Source organism: Dromaius novaehollandiae, chromosome 14 (genome assembly GCF_036370855.1).
Source record: "Dromaius novaehollandiae isolate bDroNov1 chromosome 14, bDroNov1.hap1, whole genome shotgun sequence".
In the NCBI taxonomy this organism is placed as follows: Eukaryota; Metazoa; Chordata; class Aves; order Casuariiformes; family Dromaiidae; genus Dromaius; species Dromaius novaehollandiae.
This window is the reverse complement of record NC_088111.1, coordinates 6,811,452-6,831,447: the sequence shown is the minus strand read 5'-3', so window position 1 is coordinate 6,831,447 and position 19,996 is coordinate 6,811,452. Positions and strand designations below refer to the sequence as shown.

The window sequence follows — 19,996 nt, the reverse complement described above, 5'->3', positions numbered from 1 at the left end:
TTGGCTTTGAAGGAGAGAGATGGCTTTCCTACTTTGCATAGCAACCTCCAGTGCCTGCACTTTCCAGACATCACTTTCCATGCTGGTACTCTCTAGCAGGCAGACCATAGCCTGCAGTGTTGCTGGCCACATACAGAAATCTAGCAAGACTGAGCAATACCAGTGCATCAGGGAGCACCAGCAAGAGATATGAACTACCAGGTGCAAATGTGCACAGGAAACCAGTTCCCTGATTCCTTAAAAAAATGTATCTTATTTGTGCTTGCATTAGCAGATGGATAGAAGTGATCACTCCCGAGCGCACAGAATTAGACAGCTGAATATATCACCACAAGAGAAGGTGCCTCCTCCCATTCATTTGTTCAGCCAAATGATGGCAGAACATTGATTATGACTCAGCTACAGATTTATCTAGCAGAAAACATTGGCTCCTGGGGCTTAAAAATGGGTGGAAATATTATCTCCACATTCCTCAGTGGCCCTGAGGGTCTTCCTTCTAGCTGCAAAACATGTTTGTGCCCTGCAACACAGTGACCCGAAGAGAAGGCAAAGGTCTGGGGGCAGGACAGGTGGTTTGATTTTTAAAGATCTGAATTACTCCATCTCACACTATGTCCGTGGCCTGGAGCAGGCTGGGCAGCGTGCCCTGTGGCGGGTGCCTGTGATCAACCTGGAGCCTGCCCGCAGCCCAGCCTGGCACCCTCGGCGCTGCACAACCAGGAGCTGGTGCTCTCAGAGGGGCAATGCTCGACCGCCAGGATTGCAGCAGCTGCATAGAGTCGTAAAATGAGGGCCGTCTTACATTCGAAACCCCACTGCACGCTGGCCAAAGCAATAACCATTGTGCAGAATATTGTTTCTATTTTCCTTTTGCCACGAGATGGCACCACAATCCCTTTGAGTGACAGACAGCCCAGCCCTGCAGTCCTTACTGGGGTAAAATGCCCTGCCATCCATGATCAGGGCTTTACAAGGAGAGCAGAGTTAAGCCTCGAGGCTTTATGCACCCCTGATGCAAATGGGTTCACCTGCAAGCAAGGCTGAGCACACAAAGACATATGCAGTATTTATCATTAACCTGGAAGAATCAGGTGGTACGCTGGGAACAGGAGGAGTTTTCTCCTTCCCATCCTGGAGCATATGGGGATTCTCTCCCACCTCGTTCTCTCCCATGGGTTCACGTGATCAAACACCTTGTGGGACAATGGTTCAACTCACCTCTCATTGCAGTCTTAGATCCTTCCGGACTCCACTCAGCATTTCAGACCAAGGAATAAGCCAGCTGCTATGAATAAGTGTCCTATTGCCTGCCTTGATGAGGGGATGAGATGAAGTTGCAACTCTAGTCCTTTCAGAGGAGAAGGAGAAGAGATAACAATGTAAGGAAAAGAGAGGATCCCGACAAATTTCACAGAACACTGGGAGAAGAAAGGAAAGGGGAGATGGATGAATTTTCTCTCACTCTGCCTGGATTTGCCCAGCTTCTGTGCCACTTAAGGAAAGACCATTTTGGAAGCATCTTTGGAATGTTTGCATGCCTGTTTGTCAAGCCTGGTAGTCTGAAAAGAGGTTGTGCTTACATATCTGAGCTACCTTTGGAAAAATGTAGAAGAAGGGGGTTTTGACTTCTCAGTGGAGATCTGTTAAGTCCTACATCAGTGCAGAGGTAGCAGAGCCGGTGCCCAGAAAGGGCCAGAGTCCCAAGAAACTATGCTGAGGTCTCTCAGAGCAAGGGGAACCTAAAAAGTCCAAGGTTTGGTACCTAGAAGTCTGGAAGGCATTGGAGGAGCATCCACAGGACATAGAAAGAGCAGGTATCTGGGAACAGTATATCAGCTGTACAGTAGGGAATGGGAAAAGAACTGGGATTTGGGGATGACACATCTGTATCTCATATTGCTCTCCAAATGAAGAAATAAACCACTGCTGAGAAACAGTCTCTTCCAGACACTCAGAAGTAGGATAAGTTCTTATGTCATGTATTTAATGTGTAAAGGAAAGTAGTGACTGTCCTGCCATTTTCAGTCATGTATCTGGCTGGAATTTTCCAGGTGATTTTACCCACTGGCTCTCCTCAGCTTCTCAGAAAAATATTTGCTCAACAAATATTTTAAGCATATAGTCAGCACTTGCAAGGCTTTGAGTAAGAAAACACTAGTTGTTTCTACTGTGCAAAACAATTACATGGATTTTTCTCAGTTTAGAGCCTTGGGTTTATTCTCGTAGCACAGCACAGGCACACTGTGGGTGAGGTCTCATGGTGAATCCAGCCTCTGCAGTCGTGTCCAGCTCAGATTCTTTGACCCCAGGTGGGGGCTTAAAAGTAAATTTCTGGATCAAGCCTGTGAAGAAGATGAAGAGCTCCACCGTGGCAAGACTTTCTCCAATGCAGTTTCTCCGCCCTGCAACGCCAAAATCATGGCCATTTGTAGCATGATTAGGTAGGCAGTGGCTCAGCTTGACAGCTCTGCTCTACTCTTTGGTAAGAATAGTGTGAGGGACAGTATAGGCAGAAATGCAAAATAGTACAGACTGATATTCAGCAGTCATCGCGACTGGTCTCTGATGTAACAGCCCTCAAACAGGGCTGTTACAGTCAGAGCCTGCAAAGAATTGATCTGGAAAGTGAGCCTGGAAATTGGCCTTCCCAAAGCAAAGCAGGCTCTTGCCTGAAGGTGTTGAGTCTTCTGTAGTTCCCAGTGGTGTCTTTAAACAATATACCAAGGCCCAGTGTGCCTCCAAGTGTGGGCTGATAGGCTGTTTGCAACTCATTGGAACCCAGGGCAGATATTTCTAAAATACCCCCATCACTAATCTGTGTGTTGTTCCTAACAGAGACTCTTATTCTGTCCCTTGACTACTGTCTTCTGAGTGGCACTGAGCACTCTCAGCTCTGTGCAGGATCAAACATTTTCATTACCTGTGGAGAAGGGCAGGAAAGCTTTCTTCTTTACAAAGTTCCCGTCTGCGTCAAGGAAATGGTTGGGGTTGAATTCATCTGGTGTCTCCCATTGTGTTTTATCCATCAGCACAGAGGTGAGCAGAGGAATCACCGTTGTTCCCTGCAGCATAACCAATTTCAGCTTTAGCCAGTACAGATGTAGGAAACTTCTGGCTTTGCCCATTCAACCTCTTAAATCTGTGTCTACAAGCCAACTTCTACCTCTGAAAAATTAACTTCTGGACTTCTACGTGACCAGAAGACCCTTAATTAGTGGGGATACTCAGTTTGCTAGAATTACTATCTAATATGTGATTATTAATAATGATTATTGGCTGTGCCCATGTTATGAAGCAAGAGAGAGATGTGAGCCAGGCTTCCCTCCTGGCTAGCTGCTCTCTGCTTGCCTCAAACAGGCAATGAGACAATGCTGTTATACTCCAAAGTCAGCACAGTTTTATAGGGCCATGAATACCGAGGGAGGGAGTTAAAAGAATACGGAAGATTCCAGGTTATGAGGATTGAATGAGAAAAGTGAAGTTACAGGCAATGGGAAGTTGGTTGTATAATCATAAAGTCACACTGCCATAGGTCTGGACACTGAGGAGGTGGGGAATTAGGGAACTGGCTCTTTCCCATCAAGAGCCCCACGTCTCAGGCTCCCCCTCTCCCTGTGGCTTTCCTGCTATGGGTCACTGGTATGCTGCATGGGAACCACCCTACTCTGTGTCTTGAGAGCAGCATGTACCTTGGGGATGAAGTAGCCTTTAAAGTAAGTGTCAGTGGAGGTGCACCGTGGAACATGTGGCAGGAGGGTGACAAATCTCTGCACTTCGTGGATCACTGCATTGGTAAATGGCATGTTTTTCCGGTCCTCAAAGGTAGGCAAGCAGTCAGGGCCAAGAACTCGCTCAATCTCTGCATGCACCTTTCCTGCAGGGAAAAGAAAAAGGCATAAACTGAGTTTCCCTCAGTGGTTTCCCTCAGCACCTTCCAAATCCCAACCCCAGCTGACTGCTGGCAGAATGACCCCAGGGCAGTGAGGAGCAGCATGGCAGGAGGCTGCATAGCCCCTGGGAGCAGATATGAGAACAACCCAATAGATCCTTTGGTCCTGAACGGCAGCATAAAATGCTTAGACAGAGATGGGCAGGTTTCAGGTGTGCAGATTTTGAATGCTCTGGCACACATGAGAAGCTATGAAGCTTTCACAGGGGATCAGCATTCATGAAGTCACTGCAGAGATCTAACAGCATTCTATGTATGAAAAGCAAAACCATAAAGGTGTCTTACTCTGAATCTTGGGGTACTTCATCATCAGCAGGATGGCCCACTGCAATGTTGTGGATGTTGTCTCGGTGCCAGCCATGAGCAGGTCAAGTGCAGAGGCCAGTACATTTGCATCGTAAAAGGAGGTATTGCTTTTATCTTTCTCCTTTAGAGAAATAGAAAGAAAAAGGCAGAACCAGAAGAGTACTTCCATGTGGCCTCTCAAACCCAGAGTCATATAATCATGGGATGCAGAAGAGAGCTGGAAACCCACATTTTCTGTGGGAACCACCTCCAACATCCACTCTTTTTTTATGCAAATACTTCCGCAAACAGTCTGAGACGCATCTACTTATTAATTTTTTTACACTTTTTTTTTAGAGATGAGTGTCATGATAGAATGCCTGTCATTATCTATAAGGGATGCACCCTGCAAGATGTCATAGGAGATACCATCCAAGGGGGCAACTTAGTCTTCAGAGGCACTGGAGTGGGAAGCAAGTGAATTACAAGTCCTGTGATGCACTGCATTAATATTTCAGCACAGAAATGCTTCAGTTTTCAGCAGAAATATTTTGGCAGTCAAGATTTTGCCAAAAATTTGAAATATTTTGACAAATTCTTTGATTTTTGAATACCTCATGGCATTTATCTGCTCTGGGTGGTAGTGACCTAATCCACTCAGCACTTCTATCCCATGTCTGTGGATCCTGAGAAGAGATGAGAGGTGCCTGCCTGGTGCCACAGGGGCAAAGCCTCACGTGTGCAGGGGAGCTGAGTGCAGAGAGCGATTCGTGCAATGCTGACATGGTGCTTGTGATTGTCATGTCTTCTCCAGTGAGGAAGAGACCATACCTCACACCTGAGGATAAGTTTCACGCTTTCATGCTATATGGTCTAGTGAATTCTTTCTTGCTTTTCCTGCAGTATCCAGTACTTAACAAGGATGAAAAGTCTGTGTTACGATAAGTGAATGCTTACCCCAAATATAAATATTTCCATATAGACCTTAAAAGAGCATGTTCATTAGGCAAGCAACCTTGAGCACCTCTGCATAAGATATCACACTAGGAGTCAATATATTGTTAAAATACCTCTTGCTGTTTGAATACTAGTGCATCAATGTAGCTTGTCAAGTTGTTTCCATTAATGGTTTTTTTGCTTTCCTTGATGTGTCTGTTCAAGATCACACACACCTCTTCCACTTTTTTCAGTATCATCTTGTGAGGTTTGAAGAGAAATCCAAGGAATGGGTAGAAATTAAATAACTAAAAAGGAAAAAAGAAAAAAAACCCAGCAAAACAAGATTAAAACAAAATAAATTAAATTCACCCATTATGTTGTAAAACTTAATCATAATGGAGAAACCATTTATGTGCATAACCAAATGACGTGTTATTGGAGTCTCTCATTTCTTGGTAACTAAAAAATTTTAGTGTATAAAATGTCTCTTCTTACTAAAAATTCTCTATGGAAATAAATGAGCCTATCAGACTTGTCTAGACATAGCCTATAAACACGAATTAAAAAATACAATTAAGGGAAAGTGATAGTAAACTGGTGAAACAATGAAATTAAATTTTAAAGCAGTAATAAAGCAAAAAGATAAAGCATTATGCTTTAGCAAAGAAAACCCCAAACGTTTAGTAAGCCAAAATACTTATGTTTTAAAGCTGTTAGATCATCATTTTTAACTTTCACATGAATTATAAATCAATTACACTCAGTTCTCAGCACCATTAAATTTCACAGCACAATAAACAGTTTCAGTTTATGTGCAGGGGGGTTACTTACACCATTTCTCAATGTTATAAATAAACTGACTGCAGAATAAAAATTACAAATCTCATGTTTTACCTTGCACTAATTGGTTATAATTTTTGCTGTTTTCTGCAAAATCTAAACCTGCCTTAAAGTTATAAAAAAAAAAAAGGAGGTTGCTTTTTTTTTTGTTGTAAATAATTCTCATACAGGTGATAAATTCATCAGCATCAGTATTTTTTTAAAACAGCTTTTTGGATGACTGTTTTGATATTAACTTAAGTAACTAATAGTCTAGTCCTTGTGATGGAGGATTAAACTTAACAAGAGCTGTTCGCTCAGGGAAGAACCTCTTAATTGGAATACACTGTTTGTGCTGCTCTGTGTAGCAAGTACGCCCTCACTTTCCAGCTGGTTTAATGCCACGATGACAGCCATGAGAGGTGCCCTGAACAGTGCGATCACGCCTGCATTCCCTCCTCTGTAAATTCACTAGCTTCTTAAAGAGTAGCAAGAGACCAAAGTACCAAATCCTAGTATCTCCTAAATACATGCAGACTTGTCCCTACAACAAGCGGTTACTTTTGGGACAGTCGCATATCATTCAGCAGACATTAACTGACATAGGCCAGGCAATAGCTATAGTTTCCAACGGTACATGCACACAGAAAGTCAGTATTTCAATAGTTTTATCACTGGTATGTTTTAAAAGAAAGAAACCCTGATCCTTCCCTCCAAGAGGCACCCAATTCCCCTGTCTCTTCCATCTGAGATCTGTTTAGCCTGCAAATATTAGGGAGTAGAAGTTACTGGGTTTTTGTGTTTTGTTCTGGGTACTACCAGTACTTTGTCAACAGCTGGAAAAACATTTACCAAAAAAAAAATTAACAGAAAAAAAAAGTAAGCAGAATCCCTCTGAACTCTCTGGCAAAATGTGACAAACATTTTTGAGACACACACCAGGAAATTTTTCCTGCAGTTACTGTGAAATGTTGAAGAAAGAAGGTTGCCCAGATTCCAGTTCCGTCCTATATTAGGGTCTGTTTCCTCACAGAGACTACAGGTTACCTTAAACTGCAAAGTTTGCTAGATAATGTGACTAAAAATCAATATATAAAGGCCAGAGTCTATAGTGTGGATTTCCACTGATGCTCCTGGGCTTTCTGCCATTCTACATAGCCCCTTCTTTCTGCTGGTGAGGTCACATTCACACTTTCATTCTAGTGCTACGGTGCGATGCTGGACTTTCTTTGCAGGCACTGTAGTATATGCAATGGGATTTCATAAAGGAGAAAAAACACAGAGCAAAGAATCTTAAGTTTCAATACCCTCAAGATTCTCAAAAACTGTCCAGCAATAGAGATCTGCTTGACCAACAAACTCAGACAAGATACTGGAGCATTTCAGCACAGAGGGCAACTTACATGCAAGAATGGAGAGCCAAGAAGGAGCATGACTTCATCTATGAGTCTTAAGAGAGTGACAAATGTTGGGTCCTTATAATCAAACCTTCTCCCAAAGAGTATAGCAAAAGTGATGTTGGTGGGGGCTGTATTCAAAAACCGTAATCTGAAAGGTCCGCCTAAAAATGAACAAAATCATAACTGTATTTGTCATTTCTGGAGCAGCCCAGAGGTCTTTACGGTGGCTCTGTAAAGCAACACAAAACAACTGATGCTTCATCTCTAAATCTCCCGCTCACCTTTGAAGGACTTGATCAGGTCGACAAGAAAGTGAAGCTCTTCCAGAATCCTCTCCTCTGACAGTCGTTTCCCCATGCCAAGATCCCGCATGGTCGCCATGGTGAACCTGCGTGTTGTTTTCCAGAGCTCTCGAGAAGAGAAGAACACACCTACGGAGGGATCGCATGCCATGTTTGCCAAGGCAGTACGGGATTTTCAAAGAAACACTGAAAACACAGCCAGGGAGCACAGATATTTTCCAGACAATCCTCTCTGGAAAAGCCTGCTTGGGAGAGGACCGGAGGGCTCGCTGCAGCGCTGGCCTAGGCAGGCACATACCCAGGTAGGTTCATCAGGGCAGGAGCCCATCATTTAAACAGTCAATTGCTGCTCACACCAAAGCTCTGAGTTTTGCTTGTTTCTAGCTTTGTCTCTTTGCAGACATACACAGCAAAATGCACTTTGTATGATATTTGTCTCAGTCTGAGCTGTTTTTCCCTAAAAAAGCAACCCAGCTGTTTCAGCGAGCAAGGCTAGGAGCAGATGACACTGTTTTGTCCATATCACAAACATAAACCACTTCACTTAACAGCTGGTCTTTTAGAGGATGAACTTCTCGCTGTGCAGGGGGACAAGGAATGGGCGTTAGGGAGGCACCTTTCCTCCTGCAACGGAGCTGCAAGAAGCTGGAACGTGGTGGCAGCTTTCAAGCATTTCTTTTCAGCGCTGTGCCATGCTGGTCTGTCCCAGATAGCACAGGTGGAAATGCTCAGCCAAGAGGACACAGAGCTGCTCAGGTTTAATTCAGAAGTCTTCCTTTCCTAGGGAGGTTTCAAGGACTGAACATAGTCTCTGTCTTCAAACGCTGGTTGGGAAAGTAGCATAGTGTGCCCTTCCTCACACTGGGCCTCGCTATTATAAAATGAGAAGAAAAAGACCCACACGCTGTACGCATTCTATACATATTAGGTCATCAAATCTTTTCCTTTCAGCCCTGGATTAGTCCCTTCATTGTTTTTCAGTGTCTAGTCTTGGGCAATATATTACTTTTTAACATGCAGTTCCGAAACATGCCAAAAATCTGTTTACAGAAGTAATTGTGTGAGGTATGAACAGCCCATGCTATCGCACTCTTGCCAGTTCTTGCAGTCTTTGTCATGAGTCATGCATGATCCTGTCTTTGTCTGAACTCCCAGTTACTGCAGCAAAGAGATTGCATAAGAACCTCAGCTTTCATGTGAAAAATAATTTCCATCCTCTGCACTGCAAAAAATCCTCAAAATGTGACCCAAGTGCCTCTAAAAGCAAAAAAAAATGACAGGACATTTCTCTTAAAAACAAACAACCCCCTTCCAAGCCCCCCAAAATGTAGGTCTTGACTGTATGGGCCTGGCTCAAGACTCTTAAATACTGTTGCAATTCCAACAATGCATTTGAGAACACAGTAAACACGTCCTCATCTTTCCAAACTGCTCATACCATTTCCGTGCTGGATGCGATAGAAGATGGGTATAGCTGGTCTGTCTGCAAATACATCAGCAGTGTTCAGAAGGGCTTCTTTTACTGCTTCATAGCCAGTCAGCACCACAGTCCGCTAGAATCCCAAATGGACAGTGAACACAGGGCCGTATTTCTCTGAAATCTAGGGAGAAAGAAAAAGCACAGTGAGGAAGTCATCAGTGGAAGCAGCACATCCTGCCACGCTGGTTGAAGAATTGCCTTCACTCCTTGTTCTGTGGTCAGGAGGGCTGGAGGCATGCCAAAGCTTAAGCCTTGGGACACTCAAATGAAACAGAAATCGGAGCAAATGAACACTGGTCTACTTAACCCAACAGTATCCATAAACTCACTCCTATTCTGAGTTGGTTGTACTGACATAGTTCGGTCCAGTGGGTTAAAACAGGCAGAACATAACATGGCATTTATGACACTAACAATAGCGCAAAAGCATTAAGAAGAGTGGCCAGATAGCAATGGATCAACTGCTGGCCTGGCAGGTTGCAATGCTACAGTCCACCACGAGAGGATGAAAGAGCCGAGGCATCCTTATTTATTACAGCAAATTAAATAGAAGCTTTGTCACAGTTAACGCAAAGATGTATAATATGGCTCACCTAGAATGGATATATCAAGGCATAAAACCATTGTACATTTGCCCTATCTCAGAGAATTACCACAATAATATACTCTTGCTTCTGCTGCAACATAGCTTTCAAGCCACCTGCATAGCAGGACAGGTTTTATACCAACCACTAAAACTTGATAGCGAGATCTGAGGTACTTGGCAGCAAGAGCTCTCTGGAGGCTCACAGACATGATCCGGTCAGGCCTTAAAATGATTTAAGACTTGATGGAGAGCAATGGAGTTATAATCATATAAAACTATCATGAGATCTAGCCTGATGTCCCATAAGAGGAGACCAATTCTGACAAAGTAAACCAGAGAAGGCTTCAAAGTTCAGTAACCCCTGCAGCTGTGCCCAAGCAAACAGGTAGCCCAGGCAGAGTTTAAACTGCACTTCAGCATCACATCCAGACAGTTTTTATTTATGCTGTAGCCAAAATAGTTAACAGGACACTGATTTTTTCCAGAAGGACTTCTACCGTATGGAGAAATGGGCAGAGGAACCTCATGAAGTTCAATAAAGGTAAGTGCAGAGTCCTGCACCTGGGGAGGAATAATCCCACTTACCAGTACAGGCTGGGGGCTGACCTGCTGGAGAGCAGCTCTGGGGAGAAGGACCAGGGGGTCCTGATGGACAACAAGTTGACCATGAGCCAGCAACGTGCCCTTGTGGCAAAGGCGGCCAATGGCATCCTGGGCTGCATCAGGAAGAGCACTGCCAGCAGGTTGAGGGAGGTGATCCTTCCTCTCTACTCAGCCCTGGTGAGGCCACATCTGGAGTACTGAGTCCAGTTCTGGGCTGAGACACAGAGCTACCGGAGCGAGTCCAGTGAAGGGCTACTAAGATGATGAAGGGACTGGAGCATCTCTCTTATGAGGAAATGCTGAGAGAGCTGGGATTGTTCAGCCTGGAGAAGAAAAGGCGCAGTGGGGGTCTTATCAATGCGTATAAATATCTGAAGGGAGGGTGTAAAAAAGATGGAGCCAGACTCTTTTCAGTGGTACCCAGTGATGGGACGAGAGGCAATAGGCACAAACTGAAACACAAAAAGTTCCATCTGAACATAAGGAAAAACGTTTTTACTGCAAGGATGACTGAGCACTGACAGATTGCCTAGAGAGATTGTGGAGTCTCCTTCTTTGGAGATATTCAAAAGCCATCTGGACACAGTCCTAGGCAGCTTGCTCTAAGTGACCCTGCTTGAGCAGGGGGGTTGGACTAGATGAACTGTAAAGGTCCCTTCCAACCTCAACCATTCTGTGATTCTGTGACTCCGTTACTTCGGACATTTGTTCAAAATAATGTTTCAGTTGCTGCATCATGTACTGTGCAACTTTCATGATGAAATCCTTTAGGGGTTCTCCTTTTAGGGAGGATTTTCTATTTCATGTCATTTATTTGCTAATACCTTAAAAGCCTTCTGGCAAGTCAGCTGTCAAATCATTATTACAATTCCACAAGCCCAATATAAAATGTATTACATGGACCTGCCTGCAAGGGGAATGTCTTATGTGCCAAGTGTCTGCCTGTGAACACGGGAAGGCCACCTAAAGCACAGTGCGTTACAGGGGCAGCACTGGAAAGAGCAGCAGCTGACAAAGAGCCCAGTGCTGCAGCCATTCCCCCGAGGAAGAGCCCATGGCCCAGGAGATGTGCACATTTCCAGGGTGCTGCGTGTACAGGGTCAGTGACCGCTAAAGACTCTGCTTTACCAACACAGAAATTGCTTTCCTCCACAGACAGCCCCAGTGCTACCTGTTTGTCTGTCATGTTCTTAGCTTCTGTCCTCACCTCAATAGCTCCTCTCCCCCAGGTGCAAGATCCTGTGACGCACCTCTGCTTCCCTGTCCCAGCACCTTCACATCAAACCCACTCTCATCCTGCCCATCGCTGCAGTCCAGGTGAACCCTCTCACTGTCCTCTGCCCTTTGCAGTTCTTTTTGTCAGTGCCAGCTGGGGCAGAGCAGGAATGACCATGTCCGATTAGCAGTAGACTTCTTTCCCGTTGGCTCTCTGAGGCTATGATTCAATGGGGGAAAGTCATCGCTGCCTGATGCCCTATTAGTCTGCCTAATGCCTCCACCTTTCCCTGTGTCTGTATTCCACTAAGCTGCCACTGCCATTCTCCCAGGTCCTCACATCCCCTCCTTTCCAACCGCACTTTGCTCACTCTCGCCAGCACTTCCATGTACCAGCCCAATCCCCCTTCTCTCCTATCCACCTCTGCAGAAGATTTCCTGGTCTTGGCTGGAACAGGAGCCACAGTCTGAACTTCTTCCCAGTTCCCAAGCGCTGGATGGTGAGCCCACTGTGGGCTGGCTTGTGGAATAAGAACAGGGATGAAGACACATCCATATAGGCATTTTGGAGGCCCCTCACATGCTATGGTGATGGCAGCAAGACAGGAAGCCAACTCCTTTTACCTAAATAGCGTCAAGCAGGTTGGAGGGCTGCTGGCAACCTGGAATGTGATCATATCAAGGCTTGGTGTTAGGTGATCAATCCTGATCAATGTGTGATCAATCACACTCTGTTGTCTTGGGATCACATCCTGTTGTCCTGACATGTGGAAAGTCCACTGTCCCACATTTTAGCTGTGAGAGAATAAATTGGTTGAAATTTCCCCCTTTTTCTGGAACACAGACACAAGGCACTTGTAATTCCTATGGAGAAACATGTCTTACGTAACTCCAAGTCATCTGCCATTTCAAGTGATTTGTCTTACCTCTCTCATCTAAGTTGTGCTGTATTAACGCCTGTTCTCATGAAAAACTGGCACCATGAATAACAAATACAAGATTTTTTCACAACCACAATTAAGCATCCATCTTTCAATTTGGTTACTTGGACACATAAATATATTCAAGTATTTCACAACACAAGAAACACCAGAATTTAGGTCCACAAGTCCTGAGTAATGCAGACACACATAGTTTTCAATGTGTGCGCAGTTCTTCTCATACAAGGACTATTCATGCTTAATATCTGTCTTTGCAGAGTTGGGGTTTAACAGTTTGCTTAGGCATTTTGAAACCTTTAAAACATTACAGTTTTTAAAACTGTATTTGGCACTGAATGGAGATGGAGTTTTAAACTGCAAGTGCTCATATTCAACACACTAAACACACTGATAACAAAGGATGCTTGTTCTTTCTTACCTTCATTAATGATTTATCTTGCCTTCGGATATCCAGCAAATGCAGGTTACCAATGACTGGAAGAGGAAATGGACCAGGAGGCAAATTTAAAGCTGATTGTTTCAAACCTTTTGAAACATAGAGGACAGCTAATAAAAGCAATGTGCACAACCCACAAATAAAGAGAGACAGGAAGGCAGACATATTTTGGTAGAGCCTGCCTTTCTGGCAAACTACTGAGAGATGTGTTTTAGGAAACTCGTGTTATATCTACATAGAGTAACTGATATGAGGGCTTTTGCTGAGCTTTGCACAACCCTTCCCTCCTCCCCCAGGTCGCCACAAAATTTGGACATTATGTCTGCAGAAAGCAAAGTCCAAACACTGCTAGGGGTGGTGCAGGCTTGCTGGCTCCCCACACAGTGGGATAGGGCAGGTTTGCCTTATTTCTAAAGCCTAGGTCAGAGTCATCTGTCTGCAATAATTTGCCCAGCACCTGTGAGTCCCATATCTGCTTTATTAGACATCGATCATGAAATCTCTCTTAACATTTCCTCTTCATCCCTCATGTCCATTCTTTTTTATCTAACTATTCCTTTTTTTCTGAGCACAGACAGCTCTTTGCCTTCTACCTGGAATTTACAAATACCAACCCCAAAATAATCCTTCATGGTAGACAAACGTTACTCATCCCATGGTACAGCACAGGAGCAGCAGGTCTGGCTGATGTAGATACTTGCTCCAGGTCATGCGCGAAGCTCAGTGGACAGCCTCTTCCAGCCTCTTCCATGTTCTTGTGTCCTTGCAGTGAAGCATGTTCTCCCAGTGAAGGGCCACAGAGCTGTTCAGTCTTCATGAACAAAAAATTCAGGACACATTTGTTGCCACTGCAGATTTGGAGCCCTGTTGTTACCTCTAAGCTCTTCCTATGTATTGACTATTTGCTTGAATCTGTGCTGTCCCAAAGACTGACACACCGTGCAGGCAGGGAGCTACCCCTCCTTACGTTAGCGTAGCTCTACGGGCCGTTTTTGTGCTGCCATTATATCAGCGGGTAAGGTCGTGTTCACAGCTGGCTGTTTCATGTTCAGCTCCTTTGCTGCATTACTGACTTGCCATCGTTCTTCCTGCCTCATTTCAAGGATGCTAGGCTTGTGCTGTCAGCGCTGCGAGGCTGTCCGGCAGCCCTTAGATCGATCCCTGTGCGGTGGGTTTCCAGTGCCTCTGACCAGCACACAGGATCCCCTCAAGTATTAGTGACTTCAGAAACTTAAAGTTGTTGAGCTGCCAGGCTTGAATGGTTTGCCAGTCTGGTATAAAACACCTAAGAAGACACTTCTACACTTCTTACTCTTTCTTACTGCTGGCTAAACTATGGAAAGTTCATTTAAATGCAGAGTTGCTGACCTCCCCACATTTTTTTGCCACCAGAGGCTGGTGAAAAACTAATTCACTGCTGCAGACTCCAAAGTCACAATTCAGTTTTGTGCCTCCCTCTTTTATCATTGAGTCTTACAGTGAGGAGCATTTCTTCCTGCTCCCCACATCGTGTTAACTGGTTCCACTTTTGCTCTTCACACAGCAAAAGTAATACAAAAATTGTGCCTTAGAGAGCTATATTGTTAAATCAATATAAATGTGGAAAGCCTTGTAAAATATCTGCTGTCCAGATGGTTTCTGGCAGCTTCTAACAGAGTGAGACCTGTCAGAGCCATTACAAGAAACACATCACTTTTGTAAAACTACCCCAATCTCACAAATTATGCAACAGTCCTGTAGGTGGGAGAAGAGCATATGACATGTTTTTTGAGCCCTTCTAGGTCACGAGGATTTTGCACTACTTACTGTGATATGAGACGGTGTAGGACTTCAGCACACTTTGGGATTGTTCCAAGGTGCAGCAAGCTCCGTATTTACAAGGGCTGTAACTTGCATTCAAATCAGGAGCCTCCCACACAAATCAGGCAGGCCGGTGACCAAGCAGAACAGCATCTTGGTTCGTGCTCAGTCCTGTCTCAAACCTTGGGAAAACTGCCTTGGAATAGTCTATCCAACACAAACCCACTTGTGTTACAAACAGCATTTTCTTGTGGTAAGAGCAGGAGACTGGGAGTCTGGCTATCTGCGTTTGTGTCCTTGCTTGGACAATGACTTTCTATGTAGCTTTGAGCAATCCTCTCAAGGACTCTGTGGAGAGCTGCTCTGCCCCAGGACGGGCAGCGTCGCAGAGCGAGTCAGGGCTGCGCTGTGAATGCGGCTGTTGTTGTTGGAGCCCCTTCAGAGGGCTGGCCCCACTCCTCTGGAGCCGACTCAGCTCCTACCCTTTTGCTAGTCCTTTCTGTAAGGTGTTTTGGGCTCCAGGCACAAAGGAGGCTTAGCAGGAAACACTAGTAGAAACTGCATCATTTCACACTAGAAGAATTGCCAAAAGCAAGAGGTGGAAAAATGGCACTCTGAAACGGAAAATCACTTTATGATTCTCAAAGAGAAGGAAGCAAGGAAGCAATCAGATTACCTATCCGGGAACCACCCAGCTGTGAGCCTGTTAGCACTCTCCCCTCACTCTCTGTAGGGGGAAAAGTTATTCATTACCTGCTGGGTGAAGCAACTCGTGAAAGAGGCCAAGCTGGGCAAAGATCAGAGCATCTCCTTAGATGGTGTGCAAAAACATTTTCACACAAAGATTTAAGTTAAAAATTAAAACAAAAATTAATCTTTATCCAGGAATCAATGATCCTTTTGAAAAATTAAGCCTCTACGGTTGCTTGAGGACAGGGTCATTTCCCAGGTTTCAGGAGAAGTTACAGAAAGGGAAGCACAGAAAGAGATGCTCTTAAACAGTGTGCTGGCTCCAAAACAGTCATGGATTTTGTAGTTGGGAAACAAAGTCATTCCTTGGCCAATGTATGATGCATTTGGAGGTCCAGCCTCTTCGACAGAGAGGACTAGCCAACAGAAGCGAAGTTCTCCTGCGTCACCCCTTGGAGTCAGCAATGCATGGCAGGCAGGGGGGAAATGTGCTAATCACCCTATCTGGATGCATCACACTTTGCATAGCAGGGAGTCTTGGGAGCAGCATGCTGCTTGTCCCCTGCTCCTGGATGGGTCAGACCTGGGGAGAGCCTTCAACATTTTGCACTGGGGTATTCGGGAATACATTTATCAGATGGATAAATCTGTCCCTTGAAGCGTCATCTGGCACTTTGGGGAAGCATCGCATTATTGGCCAGCATATACAGTAATCATACACATCAGGATGTGCTCTCTCAGCATGCAACTAAGTCCCTGTCACATGCGACCGCTTCCTGGTCTCTCCTGTAGGTATGAAGCTCTGATTCATTAAAGTCCTTTCTGGGTATTTGGTGGTTTTGAGCAACAATTAGTATAGGATTTAATTTCTGCTCTCAGTTTTTTTACTCCTTCTTGAGGCTTCAGGTTTCCCTCAATGACAACGCTGAGCACCTCCTTTCCCCTGGCCAAACCCAGCTGCAGGGCGTTTCGAAGCAGGATTCCCCGTGCTTTTTAAATTCTCTTTCCCTGGCGTTCTCATCCCATCTACCAGGCCTCTAATACTTGAAGCTTCAATCCCAGGTTTTAGCTGGTGCTTAAATATACACAAACACTACATATTTAAAATAAATATTTTTTGCTCCTCTTTTTCTGAATGAAGATTTCAGCTTCTCTTTCGCCTCTTTTTCTTGGTAAAAAATCTTCGGTTTCCATCTAGATCTGCTCTCTGATGGCATCCACGGCCAACCCTGTCCTGACCGCACTGCATTTACCTGCAGGGAAGCTCTGCAGAGCTCTACAAAGCTTCCCCTCCTGTGCCTCCACAAAGGCCGCACTGCCACACCCAGACCTGCAGGAATGGCCACGTTCACTGCCCACATCCTCCCCTGGCACCTCGGGAGGCATCTCTCACACTGGCATGATCTTCCTCGCATCCAGGGAGAGGCTGAGACTGACCTTCCAAAGCAAACATGAATCACAGGCAGGCAAAGTCCTACCTGCAAAGTCCCGTGTTGCTACGCAGCAAACAAAGGCCAACCTTGTTAAGATAAAAAGGTCACTCTTCCAGGCTGGGTTCTTCAAGGTGCAACCTTGAAAACACCATTTTTCTCTTTTCTTCCCTGGCTGCGACTGGGTCCTTCCTCCTCCCTGCCCCATTTCCACGCAGCCACTGTCGAGCAAGCACGAGCCTGGTGGAGAGCCGTGCTCCAAAAGACGATAAAGGCAGCAGCAAGCCAGCTGAGCGCACAGCTAGGTTGCAGGACTTGTGTCAAGGGTAGATCAGCAAGAAAGGGGCCAAGGGGCCCGCTCCGCCTGGGTGGTCTCGGCAGCACGTTCGCGGGAGCTATCTGCTCCTCAGTGGTCAGGCCAGGCGCCCCTGGGAAGCTGCCACAGCTTCCAAAGGAAAAAAACTAAGTCCTTTTCCATTTATTTTTCTTTCAAACTGTGTTTTAAATGTTACTCCAAACAGCCCTTTGAAGCAGCACGAGCCCCCTCAGACCTTTCTCTTCAGTTAATTAACATGTGCCGACAGCCGTGACATGAGCTACAGCGGAGAAAAGCTGCTGCAGCCCCTCTGCGCGGAGCTGCAGAGGGGCCCTGGCCGTGCTCCTCACGCAACTTCTGGTGCAAAACTTGCAGCCCAAACCCCGCTGCGGACTGCAACAAAGCACCTACTGCAGCCAAACTACTGTTGACTGTGAAACCAGCCTTTAAGTCATGAATCTTTATGAAAGTCTGTCCTCTAGGTTAGAGCTGCTTATCACAGACTTGTATATCCTAGCAGAGCTCAGGAGCACCAGTTCTTACTGAGTTTGGAGAGGTTTGTGCTTTTCTGTTTAGATCCACAGACCAGACATTTGTTAGAAGAAAGTTAAAGTGCTTAAAAGGTTTAAGCTGAATACAGGCTTCTTTAGTTCTTTGTAGATTATCTTTAACAAAGCCCCATAATGTTTCTGCTGCACTCGCTCAGTTCCTGGAGTCCATCACTCATTTCAACATTGCTAGCTGTTCTTCAGTGACAGCACATTACCCTTCGCTTAAACGTGAAGTGCACTCCAGCAAAAGATATATAAGGGGAATCCAGACGGGAAAGTGAAAAGATTAGTTCAAAGGCCACATAAGACAGTGATAGAGACAAGATTAGAATTGCAGTCATTGCTAACAGGCATACAAAAACTGGTGACAAAGTAAACTTGCCACTAGTAGATAATAACGTAACTCAATCTATCATAATTAGGATATTTTATTACCCATGGAGCACTTGAAATATCACTTGCAGTTGCAAATCCAGTCTATGATTTTTGACCTGTAGTCTCACAGTGGTAATACTGAGAAGCCAGCCTTTCTTTTTGTTTTATAGTTGTTTTAGACAAATCCATAAGTCCTCTGGAAGAATTTTAGGGATTTGCAAATTGTGGAGTTTGGAGACTGCTAATGAATCACTTCACTGCCTCATTGTCTTGAATGGCTAAACCACATGCTAAAGGGTCACGCCAAAATCACCAAAGGGGCACAATGTTCCTTTTCAGGTCACAGACTAATTTTTAATCAGATGAGTAACTTGAAGTTAAAATGTAGCAGTTTTATCTGATTGTGCTAACAGCATGGACAGTTATCAGTTTGGAGCAAGTGAATGAGCCACTTGCCTGTTTTAAAGTAAGGATTACAGTGCTGGCCAACTTTATTGCCCTCCTGTAGTGATTCTTCAGGAACCAGGCAATAAATCCTTAGAGATTTGCTCCGTAAGTCATTAGCCAGTAAAAATCTAATCAGGTCACAGACACAGGGTCTTGAACCAGCAAAAAAAAAAAAAAATCAACATCAGTAGCTACAGCATTATTAACCTTACAAAATCTGGACATGTTTCAGAAGCTGCCAGCTGAACATTGAAAATCACATCACTTCCCACCTTCATCATTGAATCTCTTGCCCTGCTAAGCCAGCAAAAAAGGGAAAAGACAATAATTTTGCTAGTGAAAAACTAGCATCATATCAAGTATGAACATTTTACAATGAAGATGACACAAAAGATTTTTTTGAACAGGCTTTTCCCAGTCATTGAAAGAATCTGGGAGCTCCAAACCTTAGCAAAACAGGAGATGATGGGAAGCAGAGACAGAAATAGTCAGTACACATTATGTGTTGCAATTTTATGGTTATGATAACACAAATCTAGTTGTTGGAATAAAATCTTCTAAGCCACTGTGTATTTGTAAGTATTCTCCTTTCCATAAAGGAGAGCCCATTATAATTTCAAAAAATATGCTAACAAGAAATTCCTAGGTCACTTCTCACCCCTTGACTAACTCCCTCCATGACCAAAGCTGTGCAAATCTGTGCACACTAGCCTGGATATTACCCTGGAGGTGGGAACCACCAGGTGTCACTCCCACATCGCCGTCATATCATCGCTCTCCAGACAGGTGAGGGACCTGTGGGAAGCAGCACCTAGTCCCAGAACTCATGAGATCAATGAGCTTCCTAATGCTTGAGAACAGGGGATGTCCTTACCTTCCCACCATGGTTCAAAAGTTCATTCGATCTCATGTCATTTACCTAAGCTTCAGCTGAACGGAGCGATGAGAAGGAGCTGAACTCTGCGATGAGACAATTTAGGGAAGATGCATCTTCCCTGAGGTCAACTGACATCCTCCCTCTGACATCAGCTGAGTTTTCCCTTGAGTATATATCAGAGCTTGCCATTAACTTCAGCAGGAATTCGGGACATGCTGCAGGGGGCTCAATCCCCTATACAGGCTGCAGTAACATTGACTTTCTTTTTCAGATGTCCAGATGACAATGTGTTGATCCCTCTGTGCGCTGGACACCGTGGTGGATCGTACACTGATGTTACCAGCTCTGCGGGGGATTTCTGAGCAAGTGCAGCAACATCTCACACCCTGTTCATACGAAGACATATGCAACAGTGATATTGGCAAGATTTAGCCCTATTTCACAGCATTTGGCACTCTAATGACCACACTGAAGATGATTAGCTGTCTTGTCTTTAAAAGGAGACTGCTTTCTAATTGCTTCCTAAAAAAAGTGTTAAACGTGGACTCTATTTGG

At 44.7% G+C, this 19,996-nt stretch overlaps 1 protein-coding gene and 1 long non-coding RNA gene across 2 annotated transcripts in view; one reads left to right on the top strand and one right to left on the bottom strand.

Annotated features, from left to right (window-relative positions):
• LOC112992854 (cytochrome P450 2W1-like) overlaps positions 1–13,563 on the bottom strand; it is a 22,004-nt gene extending 8,441 nt beyond the window's left edge. The window contains 9 exon segments of the mRNA XM_026116134.2: positions 1,219–1,348; positions 2,921–3,062; positions 3,690–3,874; positions 4,235–4,376; positions 5,305–5,478; positions 7,396–7,553; positions 7,674–7,823; positions 9,133–9,295; positions 12,938–13,563. Coding sequence (XP_025971919.2) covers positions 1,254–1,348; positions 2,921–3,062; positions 3,690–3,874; positions 4,235–4,376; positions 5,305–5,478; positions 7,396–7,553; positions 7,674–7,823; positions 9,133–9,295; positions 12,938–13,120 — 1,392 coding nt within the window. The 5' untranslated portion in view covers positions 13,121–13,563 and the 3' untranslated portion in view covers positions 1,219–1,253.
• On the top strand, positions 10,193–19,996 carry LOC112992857 (uncharacterized). The gene is made up of 2 exons (XR_003261624.2): positions 10,193–10,301; positions 19,713–19,996. It is a non-coding gene; the product is annotated as an uncharacterized LOC112992857 (long non-coding RNA).